At 44.2% G+C, this 17,074-nt stretch overlaps 1 protein-coding gene across 1 annotated transcript; it reads left to right on the plus strand.

The window, feature by feature from the left end:
* Positions 1-13,555: 13,555 nt before the first annotated feature.
* LOC104581572 (cysteine-rich receptor-like protein kinase 10) lies at positions 13,556-16,524 on the plus strand. The gene is made up of 7 exons (XM_014896673.2): positions 13,556-13,691; positions 13,811-14,242; positions 14,338-14,486; positions 15,072-15,282; positions 15,393-15,630; positions 15,720-15,870; positions 15,978-16,524. Exons 2-7 carry the CDS (start codon positions 14,056-14,058, stop codon positions 16,287-16,289), a joined length of 1,248 nt encoding a protein of 415 aa, XP_014752159.1. The 5' UTR covers positions 13,556-13,691; positions 13,811-14,055; the 3' UTR covers positions 16,290-16,524.
* The last annotated feature ends 550 nt before the right edge of the window (positions 16,525-17,074 follow it).

Genomic DNA, 17,074 nt, shown 5'->3' on the forward strand with positions numbered 1-17,074 from the left:
GACGCACTATCTCAGTCATGGCCACGTGTTCTGCATCAATCGGAATACGAAACGGCAAAGATGAAAGTAACTGCTTACTTCCTAAGGCGCAAGAATCAATGAGATCATCATTGTGTCTTGTTTACTGTGCGAAGTGTGATCGTTTCTCCACTGACGCACGCCTACAGTGTGCCTAGCTGTCAGGCTAGGCCGTAGATCCAGTCACATCGGATGACTAAACGGCTCTTCACCTCCAGAAGGTACGTGATCAATGACAAAGTCTGACTCGAATATCTTGACCCGAAATTATCTCCCATACAGGATGACAGAGTTTATCTTAAATGTTGAAACTCATATTGAGTCTCGACCGTGAATACCAAGACTCTCATTCGAGTCGCGAACTAATCAGCTGTTGCTTTATACTAGCTACGGACTTCATTCAGTCAGCTATTGTTTATTCTTTACTTATAACAACAAAAACAGGGCAATGCCTCTGACATAAAACCATCGATTTCATATAATTGACTCAAGTAAGTCGCACCGGCTACATCACCTCAGTTTTTTATGTTCATTCGCATAATAGTAGGACTCTTGGGTTTCGTCCAAAGAGCCTGGAGCCGAACCAGCTGCGCTGCTCTAGTAAAATACATGCTCATTGCATGAAGATAAGCCTCATGGATCTCTCCATCGAGCCTGAAATCGTACCAGCTGCGTATTTCAGTAAATCCATGCTCATTGCATGAAGATAAGATCCGAAAGTTATCTTACGGGCCTGGGATCGTACTAGCTACGTTATCTCCAGTCAAATCCATACTCATTGTATGAAGGTAGGTCCTAAAAATTAGGCGTAGATATGCATCGACTGCATCCCTTCAATAACAACTTTCACTTAAGGGTCGCTCCCTGTAACCATGTTCATTACATGAAGATAAGATTCGTAGGCTTCATACAGGGCTTGGAAAGGTACCAGTTGCGTGTTTTCAGTTTAAGCAATCTTGACAAACGAGTCGAGTACTTAAAAACTGGAATTTGACTCTATAAGACCCCAGCAGGCTAAGTCAAACTTCGTCAGTCGCCAGGTTCGAGCCCGGGGACTCGAATGCTGATGAAAGCTAGTGATGTTTTCGCCCTAGAGCGATTAACTGGACTCGACTTCTCGAGTATCTGGGCGCATTAAGCATATATCCCTATGATTCCTATTCACCGCATGGATTCACTATCAGCTCATATTGTGGAACTGTTATTTAACAGTCAAGCATTAAAGCATCGACTCAGACACTCTCTGAATCGAAAATACTTCTCATTCGAAGTACAAATCAATGAAACTCCAAATCTGCTGCATTATGCAACTGGCTCAACAACAGAATAAGCTCATTCTTTACGAGAAAAGTCCCTAGTTGAGTCTTCAACTCAATCAGGCACTTGGGGGCTACTAACGTGGTTATGACTAACCACGTACCCGACTCGAGTATACTCGGTACAGCCCAGCTAGGGGCCCACAAGGAAGCCTACTTCGACTCCAGGAGTCTACATGCCAAATCTTGTGACTCAAGACAAGGAAGGTTAATTAGAGTATATCTCCTCATTGTAACCGATTTGGACTCTACCTGAGACCTGAGTTCCTGCATATATAAAAGACTAGGAGGGGGAGCCAAGTGGAAGACCCAACTTAGATACAAGTCGCCTAGACACACTTGACGACTCGGCGCATCTAGACTCTGGCAATAGTCCATTCATGAAGTGGGATGAGGAGAGTGGGGATAGTGGGCCTGATCAGCCCAAGCCCAAGTTTTAATAAATTCTGAAAAATCTCAAAAGCCCATTCATGAAGTGGGATGAGGGGAGTGGGAATAGTCACACCTTGCTAGTTTAGAGTGAGTGAGACCAACATATAAGGGATGTTGCTTCTCACCTAGTAAGCAAGTGAGCAAGAGAAATCCCCACGCACTCCTCGTCAGGACGCGCGCGTCGTATTTCGTGGATTGAGTTCGAGCCGAGCCGAGCCGTGCCGTGACGTGCCGGTGCGGGGACGGGCTTCTTATCTTTTGGTCACGCCCGCGGGATATTTTTGGAATCTGTTACGGACGCATGCAGATTTTGTGGAGTTGGTTCAGGTTTCCTAAACCAAACTGACTTATACCTGCGTGACTATATATACAGCTGCCCCATCCCTCCGATCAGTACGCAACACAACCGAGTTAGGGTTTCGCCTGCATCTCACTCTTGCACCGCCTTCGTAGTCTACTCCTCCCTGAGCACTAGCGTGCACCAGGGATCGGGAGATCAAGTCTCCGGAACCTTTCGCCTTTGCGATCCTGTACGGGAGATGGCGAATAAGGTTTTTGGGAAGCGCTCCACGCGACTGCTTGCTTTCCAGCAACCATGGGTCGTCTACCTCTTCGAACCGGCGGGTGTGCGACTCGCCGCCGTCTTCTTCGTCAACAACTTCGTCAAGCGAATGCAACAGCAACGGCTTCCTCTCCACTGCAACAATACGTACACCGTGATGCGATCTACTGTTTAGTTATGATCTGCGAGATTATGATATTGTTGATTTTGTTGTTGAATACTTCTAGTATATTTGAGATGCATATGCTAGTTGCTAGTATCGTCATGATCTATATTCTAAAATTACTCATTAAGTTGTTATTCTAAAAATTGTTTAATTTTCCAACAATCCAAAATCCTTATTTTAGTCAATTTCCTGATTTAACTATGAGTTTAGCCGATGCATTGAAGCCGGATAAATTTTCCGGGACGTACTTCAAGAGATGGCAATTAAAGGCCATTGTAACATCTCAAAAATTTCAAATCCTTTCATATGCATTGCATCCATAAGCATTATGCCACAATTGCATATTTGAATTCAAATTTGAATCTCAAAAGGCTTTAAAAGAATTTTATTTCAATTTAAACCCTAAGGTTTACACCCATTTGAGCTTTGAATCTTCAAACCAATAAGGTTTTATCTTAAAAGGGCTTTATTGCATATATGAGCTATCCCATAATTTTTAAGTTCTTATTTGGCGTTGAAAAAGTATTTTATTTAAATAGTTATATAGTCCTAAAGGCATTTATAGGGCAAATGTAATTTTATATATTTTATTTTGAGGGGGAATTACTCCCAAAAGTTGAATCATGATAAAACATGATTTTACAATTTTTCTGAAATTTATTTGGGCCAAAGAAATAAGAAAAAGGGAAAAACAAAAGGCTAAAAGAAAAAAAAAAGGAGAAAACCGGACCAGCCTGGCCAAATGGGCCGAACCGGCCCAGTCCCGACCGCGCTCGACCGCGCCCGCACCGAACCGAGCCAGCTCCGTCCCCGCACGCGTGCCCGCAGACGCTGACAGTTGGGGCCCACCTGTCAGGCCTTTCTTCCCAGAAGGAAAGCGCCCGCTGAGTCCGCGCCGGACTCCCCGCGCCGCCGCCATCCCCGGAATCCGGAGATCCCGACCTTCCCGAAACCCACCGGCCGCGTCGCTATAAAGCCCCTGCCCTCCCCGTTCTTTTCCCCTCTCGCTCGCTCGAATCCACGTGGCCGCGCTGCCCAATTGCTCGTCGGAGACCCGCGGACGCCGCCGCCGATTTTTGTCACCGCCGGTTAGCCGCGAACCCTAGCTCCAAATCGGCCGGTGTCCTTTCTTCCTTGCCTCCTCGCGCACCCCGTGACGCGCAAAGCCCTCTCTTTTTCGCACTGCAGACGCCGAAGTGCCCCGCCCGAAGCTCACGCCGCCGCCGACCGCCTTCAGTCGTCCTAGGCAAGCGCGTCGACGTCCTCGAGGAGCGCCACCAACGCCATCGTCTTCGCCGTGCCGTGCCGCGTCGACCCAGCCCCTCCCCGAGTCGCCCGCTTTGCCGGAGCACCCCGCGCCGCCGCCGCCGGAGCCCGCGCCGTCGCCGGAACCCTACGACTCGCCGTAGTTGAGGAGGTAAGATCCCGACCGTCCATCCTTCATCAACGGCCAAGATTAGAACATATTATTTCATTTTAATCGAACCGGTACCGTCCAATGAGATCACGCCACGTGGCATTATAATATAAAAATAAAAATGTAATTTTAATCTCCCGGTTTAATTAAATGCACTTTTGCAGAAAAGCCCCGTAACTTCAAATGATCATAACTTTTAAACCCTTTGGCCAAATTTGACAAACTTGACCTTTTTGGAAAGTTCTCAGCCTGTAGAATCTTTTGGCACTGCTTAAATTTGAATTTGAATATTTGAATCACAGTCAATTTACAGAATAGGGTTTAATGCCATTTAAATCATAACTAATTATCTAGAAATCCTTTTAAAATGAAATCAGTGCCCAAAATTTTGTTTTAATATCCTGTGTCCATTGGGACAGAGAAATAAACGTTTTGAATTAATTTATTTGACTGATGCCAACAAAACCTTCTTTAGGGTTTTTATAAATTGTTTTTGCCTTTTGTTTAAAACCCTAATGCATTATTTTTAATTACCAATGTTTAAAATCAGTTGATCACCCAAATAAAAGTAATTTGATGAACCGTGCTGGGTGGGCTGCTTTGAGGAAGTGGAGATGTATGCGACCTCAGGTCCATTTCTATGGGTCCATTTCTATGAGTCGTCTCGCCATTTCTATGGGAGCGCCTGCGTTGCAACTGAGGAATGCTACCCGGGGTAACCAGAGACTGGACTAGTTTCCTGTTTAGTAGCTTCCAGTACAATCACATGATATTATGGGCTCTGCCAGGATGGATGTAAGAAATATGAACCTGGATCCGAGGTAACATCGGTATGTAGCCGTGTAGGTTGGAACGCGTCCCTTAGGTGGTTTGGGAGAATATGTTCTGAAAATTCCTGTAATCGATACCGTTGCTACTCTATCCTGAGGACAGCAAGGGATTAACACGTCGATTTCTTGTGGGTAAAGTGTACCACCTCTCGAGAGTGTCAAACTAAGTACTTAGCCGTGTCCCCGGTTACGGACAATTATGAGCAACTAGATATTGGGGCTGTAAGGAAGGTCTCACTCATTCCAATTTTCTAATAAAATGAATGGATTGAACTGGGTAGGAGCATTGATGTTTCTACTCAATGTGCCTAGGTTAATAGGAGCATGGGGGTTTTCTACCCCGTGTCCAATAGAATTCAAAACTATTTAATTAAAAATGATAGAATTGAACAATGATGCTTTTACGCAAATAGCCAAACCCCTCCTAGCCAAAATATGCATGTACTTGGTAGGTCCTTTATAACTCTGATGAACTTGCTAAAACATTCAAATGTATTGACCACGTAGTGGCTGCAATTAACAATGCAGGTGGATCCGACGATGAGTGAGGTTCATCGTTATGTTGTGGGTCATGTGCTTACATTCCAACATGCTCTCACCTTGGAGTAGTGTGGCCCTTATGTTCTACCCTTTTTCCGCTATAGTATTTTGAAACATCGTTTTATGATGATGAAACAGTATTTGTTTTATGCTGGCCCAAGAGGTCATGCGAGGTTGTAAGTACTATTAAATTCTGGATGATGCGATGTAATAAAGTACTTTGTCCTTTGTTTCTGTATATTTCATCATGAAACTGTGTGTGCTAGTGAGTCGATCCAGGGACTAGCACAGTAAGCACAGAGATCGAACCCGTGTAAGGGGAGGATCGCTTCAGCCATGCTCTGGTTGGAGACTCTGAAAGTGTTCTGGGTGACAGACGTTAAACCCGAGGGAGATTTATCTGAGGAAGCTCAGAAAAGTTTCCTGGATGCCAATATTGCCTTCAGAGGATGCATTTTGAGTGTTCTTTCTGACCGTCTTTTGTGATGTGTACATGAACATAGAAGACGGGAAGGAGATGTGAGATGCACTGGATGCTAAATTCGGTGCAACCGATGCAGGCAGTGAACTGTATACCATGGAGTCGCTGAACGACTACAAGATGGTGGATAACCGTTTTATAGTTGAACAGGCGCATGAGATACAGATCATTCTGAGAGAGCTCAAACTTCCGAACTGTGAACTGCCTGACAAGTACGTGGCTGGATGCATTATTGCAAAGTTCCCTCCTGCGTGGACATCACTAAGAGGGCTGCTGATTTTCCATCTAGCGCCAATATGGTACGGAGGAATTTTTACGGCAACAGAAAGAACAAAGGGAAAAAGTCCACTGTTGTTAACAATAACAAGCCTGCGCGGACTACTAGCTTCAAGAAGAAGAAGAAAGTAAACAAAGGCGAGATGAATAGTTTCACCTGTGGAGAGCTTGGCCACTTTTGCAGAGACTGTCTTGATCATGCAGATCGGAGAGGGAAAACAGGGCAAAAGACTGTCAACGTCGTCACCCCTAGCAACAGTTAGACGTTAGGTATTTTACCTACGGCTCTTTCAGTATTTCAATCTCCATGTTGGTGGATTGATACGGGTGCTAATGTTCATGTATGCTCTGGCATCTCTTTGTTTACTTCTTACCAGCATGGAAGGGATTCAACCGTTTTGATGGGGAACGGGTCTCATGCAGCTGTTCGTGGTGTTGGTATGGTCGATCGGAAGTTTACTTCGAGGAAGATTGTGCGGCTAAGGAACGTGATGCATTCCCCTCCATGAAAAAGAATCTCGTTAGGGTTCCCTTTTATGCAAAGATGGTTTTAAGTTAGTTTTAGAGTCTAATAAAGCAGTTGTGTCCAAACATGGACAATTTATTGGTAAAGTCTATGAGTGTGGAGGCTTGTTCCGTTTTTTCCTTTCTGATTTTAGTGACATATCAATGAACCATATTTGTGGCAGTGTTAATGATGATGCAAGTGTTTGGCACTCTCGTTTATGTCATATTAATTTTGGTTTAATGTCTCGGTTATCCACTATGAGTTTAATTCCTACTTTCACCATTGCCAAAGGTTCTAAGTGCCATAGTAGTGTGCTATCAAAGCAACCCCGAAAGCCCCATACGGCGACCGAGGAGAGAAATCTGGCACCTCTATAACTCATACATTCTGATCTTTGTGAGATGAATGGTGTGTTGACAAAAGGTGGAAAGAGGTATTTCATGACGTTAATCGATGATGCTACTTGATTCTTATATTTATTTGTTGCGAACTAAAGATGAGGCTTTAGACTACTTTAAAATCTATAAGGCTGAAGTTGAAAATCAATTGGAGAGAAAGATCAAACGTTTTAGGTCGGATCACAAGGAAAGTCCCTATGCACTACTAGGATGTGGGGTTCCAAAGATCACTCCACTCAACTTTTAATCAAGTTCTTACTTGTTCTTACCCAGCAAACAGGAAGGTGATGGCCAGCGGCGAGAACAAGCCCTCTGAAGATTAATGTATCGATGCCTCGAGGCAAACCAACCTAGGTGTAGAATCTGTGGAGCTTGGAGGCTTATGTGAGTAGCAAGGAAAAGCGAATAATCAAATCAGAATGCAAAGTTGAAAATATGCTCAAAAATGCTAGTCCTAGCTGCTGGAGTCGATAAGAACAAATTACAGAAATAATCTAAGCCTAGATACTGAAGAAGGTAGGAATAGATAGATCAAAAGATGGCACAACAAGTAAATCCCTGGGATTTTATTTTCTTTTTTCTTTTCTTTTTGTGGCCTTCTGTTTGGCTTCTTATTCTTTTCTTCTTTTTTTTTTAACCCCAGAAATTCACGCAAAAGAAGGGCCGGAAAACTATATGTCGGTCTGTCGAAGAACAGCAAAGACTGCCGTAAGAAAAATTCAGAAAAATATGGAAAATACGGGTTAGAAGTGTATCGACACAAGCTTTCCAGCAAGGGCAAGATCACTCAAAACAGATGTCGGATGGTAGAGAAAACTGAAAAACACCGGGCTGCAGCGACGCCGAAAAACGGATGCAGAAACTTGGAAATTATGAAAGTCCACCTTACAAACCGAATTTGAGGGTCAAAGTGCAGGGAAACTTGGAAGTTATGAAACGCCCTGGATGTTTCCTGATGCGCCTCGTCGTGAGCTTTCCAAAAAGTCCAAGAACGTCCAAATCCGAGTTGGGGTGCAAAAGATACGTCCGTTTTACTGAACACGTGTCAAACCCACCCGAAATTAAAATTCTACTCGGACTCGGGTCCGAAACTGACTCGAACTCTTTCTCTTTTTTTTTCGTTTTTTTTCTTTCTTTCTTTCCTTTTTTTTTTCTTTCCCTTCTTTTTTTTTCACAACTTTCCGAACAACTTGATCTCTAAACAAAATTCGATCTATTATGAAACACTTTCCAAAAGCACTCTTGATTGGACTCGGACTCGAACTCGCGGCTGAAAACTATAACTTGCCGACTCGATGTAGGACTCGAAGAGGGACTCAGTGTAGGACTCGACGAGGGACTCGGTGTAGAACTCGAAGAGGGACTCGGTGTAGGACTCGAAGACGGACTCGGTGTAGGACTTGAAGAGGGACCCGGTGGAAGTTATGGTGGCGGCGGAAGATTATGGCGGTGGTGTGGCAGGAAGTTTGGCGGCGGAAGATTGATGGAAAGCCTGCGTCACACGAAATCAAAAGACAAAAACAAGTTCGATCTAGTAGAAAAAAATCCGAAAAACGATCCAATCTAATCCAGCAACTCGACACGATTAATGCAGCAAAGATTCAACAATGCAAAACTAATGTGAAAATTGCAAGGCTCAGATTGGTTCTAGGACAAGGTAACTAATCTAAATTTTATTTTTCGCTTTTTCTTGACGATAGGTAAAAAACAGATCTAAGCTAGGGATAAATTGAAAGATCTCACCGAGCAACCTTAAGCTCTGATACCACGTGATAGCCTCGAGGGTGTCCCGATCTTTCGATGAGATACCTAATTATCAATTTGGTAGGAGGTGACGTTGAAAATCCGACTACAACCTAGGAGGCGACGTTGACAATCCGACTACAACCTAGGAGGCAGCGCCTTAGCGATCGATACACCAACTCCAGAAGGTTATTGATCCCGCGGGGGCACGATCAACCTGACCACGAAGGTCTTTGTTCCTGCAAGCAATCGAAGAACAAGCAAGAACAAGATGAAAAGCAATCTGAAATTGCGAATAGGAGATATGAAGGTTCACGAATCTGAATACTCAATATAGTTGGAGTCTTGATGACGGTAAAATAGGTGGTCTAACCGACACAAGCGATTACACGAAAGTAGCAAAGGCTAAACTTTATCTAATCAAAACCCAAGGCTCCATAGGGGGGCTCATGGGGTATGAATAGGAGGGGAACTAGGTGGTTTTCGGCCAGGCCCTTGAGGGACTCCGAAACGGCCTAGGAATCCTCCTAAAACACAATGAAAACATCTTAAAATTGGCTGGACCTATTACATGGCCTTAGGCCCAATAAAGCAAGGTTATAACTCTCATCTTTGGCCCATAGATACCCATTGGAGGGGGAATCCTCCACTTGGCCGAAATCCCATTGATGAAGAGGATGCAGCCTTCTTCTCATCTCTCGTTATGGCCGTTTCAATGTTTGAAATCATCACTTGAGTTAGCTCCCGCCACCTTGCTGCCACCTCCATGGTTTGCTGTCCAACGCTGATCCTTGAGGTCCAAGCTAGGTCCTTCATTCCTAAAACACATAAAAGAATCCATCTTAGGCAGCAGCATATTCTCATTAATATTAAATGAAGTACCGAGGAACGAAAGTACCTGATAATTTAGTTGTCGTGCACGAGCTCTAGTAATTAGTCCATGTATCTCCGGTACTTGAGGTGTAGGTGCTTTAGGGGCTGTGGTTGTATCATTAGTTGGAATGTCCTCATCACCCTGGCTGCCTCCTGTGGTCTTGTCGTTCATCAAATGGACGTAAAGACAGCTTTCCTTAACGGAGAGTTGGAAGAGGAAATTTACATGGATCTGCCAGATGAATTTGTGGTAAAGGGTGAAGAGAGAAAGGTATGCAAGTTACTAAAATCTTTGTATGGACTAAAACAAGCACCTAAGCAATGGCACGAGAAGTTTGACAGAACTTTAACTTCTGCAGGTTTTGTCATTAATGAGGCTGATAGATGTGTGTACTATTGCCATGGTAGGGGCAAAGGTGTTATTTTGTGTTTGTACGTGGATGATATTCTGATTTTTGGTACAAACATAAAAATGATAAATTAGGTCAAGTCGTTTCTATCAAATTGCTTTGATATGAAAGATCTGGGAGAGGCTGATGTTATTCTTAACATTAAGCTGGTTAAAGATGAAAGTAGAATTACTTTGTTGCAATTCCACTATGTTGAGAAGGTCTTGAGTCGGTTTGGCTTTACGGACAGCAAGCCTTCATTAATACCTTATGATCTCAGCATGATGCTCAGAAAGAACAAAGGAGAAGGGAAAGATCAATTGAGATACTCTCACATAATCGATTCCCTTATGTACTTAGCTAGCGCTACGAGGTCTGATATCTCTTTTGCTGTGAGCAAATTGAGTAGATTCACGTCAAACACGGGTATAGATCATTGGCGTGCACTAGAAAGGATATCGCGCTATCTAAAAGGTACGATGAGCTATGGAATACATTATTCAGGGCATCCAGCTGTGCTTGAGGGATATTGTGATTCGAACTGGATCTCTGATGCAGATTTGCTCTACGCCACAACCAGGTATGTTTTCACACTCGGTGGTGGTGCAGTATCATGGAGATATTGTAAACAAACCATATTGACATGGTCAACTATGGAAGGAGAGATTGCTGCTTTAGATACAGGCACCTTTGAGGTAGAGTGGTTGAGAGATCTTTTGATGGACTTGCCGGTGGTTGAAAACCCCGTACCGGCCATCCTGATGAACTGTGATAATCAATCTGTGATGGTTAAAGTGAACAGTTCTAAGAATAACGCTAAGTCATCTTCACACGTGAGAAGACGTGTGAAGTCCGTCAGGAAATTGAGAAACTCCGAAGTAATAACTGTTACATATATTCAAACAGACAAAAACCCATTCATGAAATCACCTTCACTAAGGGACTGTCACGTAATGTGATAGAGAGCGCATCGAGGGAGATGGCACTGAGACCCATGAACGTTACGCCATAGTGGTAACCCAACCTATGTGATCGGAGATCCCGTGAAGTAGGACCTGGAAAGAACGAAGCTATCGGCATAACAGAGGAGAGTATGATATAACCTTCTCTATGTGAAGATGTGCGACTCTCAAATTGCTGTAAGGCAAGTTGACGACATGCCTTAATGTGTTCATTGCGGCTATGAGTAGCGAAAGATGCTGTCCTACAGAGCATTCTTGAAAGAACACACCTGTATGAGTTCGACTGTCTAACGTCATAGTTTATGAGATCTGGGTGATCTCTAGTAACTCATGAAGAGACCACGGAGTACGACACATATACTCCACCCATGGGGTAGACTACTGATAGCCCAGTATTGGTTGACTTTGAGTGAAATCTAATTCACGCCAGCTTGCAATTCAAGGCTTAGTCCAATGTGAGTGTGGATGAATGTAACTTAAAGTTTTAGGCAGAAGTTCAACTTAACAGTCTCTGCTGAAACACTAGTATATAAACAAGTAGCGAGAACATGCAAATATCTAAATGGGTATTTGAGATCTGGTGGAGGATTGTTAGAATTTGGTGGGCCAGATCAGCCCAAGCCCAAGTTTTAATAAATTCTGAAAAATCTCAAAAGCCCATTGATGAAGTGGGAGGAGGGGAGTGGGAATAGTCCCACCTTGCTAGTTTAGAGTGAGTGAGACTAACATACAAGTGATGTTGCTTCTCACGTAGTAAGCAAGTGAGTAAGGAAAATCCCCACGCGCGCTCCTCCTCCTCTGCTCGCCTCACCTCGTCACGACGCGCACGTCGCGTCGCGTCTCGTGGATCGAGTTCAGCCGAGCCGTTTGTGTCGGTGCGGGGCCGGGCTTCAGTCAGCGGGCAGATCAGGACGGGAGGCAGGTCGTGAGTGGAGGAATGCGGGATTGACCAGGAACACATGCCGCGCGTGCTGCCTCCGCTCGCCGGAACCCTAGGCTCTGTGTTCGCCGGAGCGGGAGCGAAACGAAGAGAACTCGAGTCCGGTTCTTGGGCCTCTTCCGGTATTTGGGTTTTAGCGGAGAGACCGAAAGTGGACAGTGGAGAAAAAGGTCAGGATGCTTGTCTCATACCTGGCCAACGGGCCCGGCCCAGGCCCGTTTAGCCTGGTGGGTCCAAAAAAAAGCCCGATCCAATCTTCTGCAGCACGACCCGGTAAAAAAAAATCTTCTGCAGCGCCTCCGTCGTCTTCTCCAGCCACCGCCCAAGCTGATCTCCGCCGCCTCGCCTACAGTTGTCATCTCGCTGAGCTCCGCCTCCTCGCCTACCACAGCTGCCCGAGCCTCGCGCCACCGGCCCTGGTCGATGGATCTAGATGGTCTTGCACACGAGTATAGATGATTAGATGAGCAAGCATCGGTCATAATCACTTTAATTGCCCATCTGATTATTCTAAATTGCACCCCCACTTTCGACGCATGTTGAGCAGATGGTATCGAGGTGACCTCTAGATAGGCAAGCATCGGTCACATGACAGAGTTGAGGAAAGGATGGACTAGCTAACAAGGCGAAAGTGGGGTGCAATTTAATTGCATCAGCAGAGTCTTGAACTCAAGAGCAATCCACTTATATACTTCACAATTAAACATGCATCGAATGTGGTGTACAATTTAACTGCATGAGCTGAGTCTTGAACTCAAGAGCAATCCACTTATATACTTCAACAATTAAACATATAGTCTTGTCCTCCATTTCGATGCCAGTGTTCATGTTCAAATTTTCAAATTTGAATTGAGTTTTCAGAATTTTGCTGTTTGGTTATCTTCGAAATCAGTATTGGAATTTGAAAATGTGGGGCATGCCATTAACCGATGCTCTCTGTCAGGACGCAGACTTTTCGTACTTGAATTGGCATTCAGGTGTATGACTTGTCAATGCCGTTCCCTTTAGGAGAAAGTGATTATGTCCATTGGTCAGCGAAGCCAACTCCACAAATTATTATCTGGACGGAAATTAAGCCCCGTGAGTGCATATATGATGTTTGTTTGTTTTTCCATTTTTGTTTGGAAGTCAGCTCATTAGAAGACAAGAAAATCATTTTGTGGTTATGTTTCTATATGAGATATTTTACGGTATCTCAAAATTATTTTGGGCCGTAGTCGCTACTTCTTGATACTCCAATATGAATGTGTATGGAGCTTCATCTCAAAACAAACGGAGTATCAAGAAGAAAAAAAGTAAAAAACGTAACTTAATATTCCATTTAGTTTAGTTGGAGTACGAGGTGCAGTAAAATCTGCCTTCTATATTTGATCCTACCTGCAGGATAATGCCGGCATAATCTATTTGATCCTAATAGGACGATAGCGCCGGCATAATCCGTGTGTCCTATTCTTCGGACCGTGTTTAAAGAGGTGTAAATTTTATAGATAGAGAACTCAATACAGGGCAACACCTCGCTCGTTGTCAATATCTCCAGCGACCTCAAGTTGTCCTTACATGCCGGCACTTCGCTCTCGTGATTTAAATTAAAAGTTGTGGATTGGAATGATACACAACAATTCGCGGTTTACTATACTGTACTTAAACATCTTATCTAGGACTCAGGCAATCCGGTTCAACTCTTCCAGGCCCACCCATCGCGTTGGAAGCCACCGCGAGAACGCCCACTTCACTCTCTTGGACTTGGAAGCCACTACTTTGTGTTGCTTGGCGTGGGGGCAATGATGTCAACAAGCCAGAGCTGTATGACGAAAGTCCAGATCAATACGTGATGCCTTGGGTATGACTTTCAGTGGATCATTAAACCCCGCCCATGGATATGACAATTTGTTGAAAGCACATATTTGCAAGGTCTAACAACAGTGATTTTCTGTCTAAATAATTCTTTTGGTAATTCAGTGCAGTTCACACAGCTGTCAAATGTGTCCATCGACTGCCGGTGCTCAAAGGACAAAAGGCAGGTAAACATATTCCGCAGCTATGCCAGTACTTTATTAGCAGTCTCACCAAAACAACATACGTTTGCCTCTTCCATATCCTTTGATTTGCTCTGCTGCAGTGCTCCCATCATTAGTCACAGAATCATCAGCAGCACACCACTCTATCCGTACAGGAAGCCCGGAAGGACTAGATTACGTACGTAAATGGGGTTGCCACAGAACCGCCTTGTGAGCAACCGCCGGCTGCTGGGCACATCAGCCTCGCCGCCGGCTGTTGGCCCAAGTCCGTCCAGTCCGGACGGGATGAAGATCATGTTGGCAGTTCTGGTGGTGGTCATCTTCTGCACGCTATTCTACTGCGTCTACTGCTGGCGCTGGCGGAAGCGCAACGGTAAGTGGCCAACTTCTCTGAACCAAACAAGAGTATACATTGGTTTCTGGGATTAATTGTGCTGTTTTGTTGAATGAAATTGTTGCTCGCTTCAGCCGCCGTCAGGAGAACGCAGAACGAGATCCTGAGAACCATCTCAAGCTCGGACTTGCCGCTCATGGACCTCGCCTTGATCCACGACGCCACCACCAACTTCTCCGATGCCAACAAGCTCGGCGAAGGCGGCTTCGGCCCGGTCTACAGAGTAATAGCATTATAGCAGTCGACTACTGACCACTTCGGCTCAATCCCACTCGCGTGGATAAAATGAAAAAAAAAAATTAGTTGCAAAAAAATTAGAACACTCGGGAAAAAAATAAAATCATGTTTAAATCATTTCAGGGAATTTACAAGACAATCAAGCAAGTTTTCAAATTCATATATTTACAAGTAAGAAATACAAATTACGTTATTCTAAAAAAACAAGGAATTTTTAGAACATTGGCAAGAAAGTTTTGAACATTTATGAAAACTCAGAAAAGTATGTTAAATGCGATTTAACATTCAAAAGAAACATTTACACCTTGACATTGCTTATTTTTCAGATGCATTTTTTTTTAATTTTCCTGTGCATCCACATACTAACATACATATGGTCTATGAAAGCATTCGTACATCCACAAAATTTACAAAGTATGGCCCTTTCAAGTTACTGTATGACCATATATCTTGATTCTTATCAAGAGTTTGTAGGTTATTTGTCAGTTTTCTTAACTTTATTAGAACATTTATGATTTTCCCTATCTTATTTTCCATTTAGAAAATATAATTTTACATGTTTTTTACGAAGGGCGTGCTGCCAAGCGGTACCGAGATTGCGGTGAAGCGCCTGTCCACGCGGTCGCGGCAAGGCACGATAGAGTTTGAGAACGAGGTAGAGCTGATTGCAAAACTGCAGCACCGCAACTTGGTGCGGCTCATGGGCTGGTGCTCCCAACACGACGAGAAGCTGCTGGTGTACGAATACTTGCCCAACCGTAGCCTCGACGCCTTCCTCTTCGGTGTGTTTTTACTTCATTTTCCATCTCACCGGCTCTCCGGGAAGTGGAATTTATCCTGCGTCAAGGGTCATGCGTCCTAACAAATTACTCACCGCTCAATTAATTGCTAGACACGAGCAAGAGCGCGCAGCTGGATTGGAACACTCGGCACAACATCATCTTGGGCGTTGCCCGTGGGCTGCTCTACCTCCACGAGGACTCGTTGCTCAAGGTTGTCCACCGGGACCTCAAGGCTAGCAACGTGCTCCTTGACAACAAGATGAACCCAAAGATCTCCGACTTCGGGCTTGCCAGGATCTTCCGGGACGGGTGCAATAGGGTCAACACGGGACGTGTCGTCGGAACCTAGTAATTATCTACTCTATTTGTGTTGTAAATTGCCTGCACGGAATAGCAGTTACGTGAGTCCCTCACCTCAGGCCGAAATTTGGTTGCAGCGGATACATGGCGCCGGAGTTCGTCATGGATGGCGTCTTCTCTGTGAAGTCAGACGTATTTGGCTTCGGCGTCCTCCTGCTAGAGATCCTGAGCGGGCAGCGGAACGGCATATCGTACCTTGAGGAGCACCAGCAATCCCTCATCCAAGATGTGCAAAAATAAGACATTTCTAGCTAGGATTAACTGAAGTTCCTTTTATTTTTGCGACTGAGGCCATTTCCAAAAACTTCTTTTTTTTTTTTTTTGCTTTTTGGCAGGCATGGAAGTTGTGGACTGATGGTCGGGCCAAGGAGATCATGGACCCGACGCTTGGGGAATCCTACTCAAGGGAGGAAGCATGGGGTTGCTTCCAAGTCGGCCTCCTCTGCGTGCAAGACGACCCCGACATTCGGCCGACCATGTCCAATGTCATGCTCATGCTGATCGGTGATCACACGAGCTTTCCTACGCCATGCAAGCCACTGAGGAACGTCCCGATGTCAGCGCCATCATCTGCGCGGAAGAGCGAGTCGTCGCTGTCGCTCAAGTCGCTCAACTATGCCTCCATCACTGCCGTCCAGCCACGATGAGGGTTGCTGCTAGATGTGCTTTATGGTCTACATTGATTTAGATCCATGTGATGCAAGTCGATTTCTACAATTGTACACTCTAAATGTGTCGTAGGGGTTCTTTTTATTTATTTATTTAAAAAATAGGCTTAAAAAACCAAAATCATTATCTAGAAGTGTTCTTTTCGACTTACATATATACTTATATCTGCGTAATCAATATGGGGCACATTGCGGAGTAGTTCCGCCCATAAAATGTTGTCAATAAACCTTTTCATTTACGGGCTACTAAAAAGACTTTAATTGTGCATGTGTGACCCACGTATAAACAATTTAATCGTGCAATAAAAGTGCAAACATTTAAATCATTGTCGTGGAACGATATACTCCACTGTCGAAGTTGTAAGCACGTGCATGAAAAAAATCTTGCCAACACCACGGTAAACAAATTATTTTATATAATATATTCATAATAAGTTTGTCTCAACTTCTCCTTTGAGACGACATATTATGGATCAGAGGGAGTACTTCCTATTTCTTGAACTAGCACGGTGGCCCGCGCGAAATGCGCAGGCTAGACCTGATAATCGTTGTTGTATATTTTTTTACGTGTGTTGATAACTTTTTCAGTTCGTACCTCTTTTGATTTCATGCCATACTGGTATACTCCTTTTGGTTGGGTTTATAAAGCCTGCGCAGGATTTTATAAGAGATTTTGACGAAACATTACTCGGTAATACGACGTTATTGCGACCAAAAGAGATATTATTGTATTTGTATTGGAAAACTCAATCAGTTTATATACC

The sequence above is a fragment of the Brachypodium distachyon genome, chromosome 1, assembly GCF_000005505.3.
Source record: "Brachypodium distachyon strain Bd21 chromosome 1, Brachypodium_distachyon_v3.0, whole genome shotgun sequence".
NCBI lineage: Eukaryota > Viridiplantae > Streptophyta > Magnoliopsida > Poales > Poaceae > Brachypodium > Brachypodium distachyon.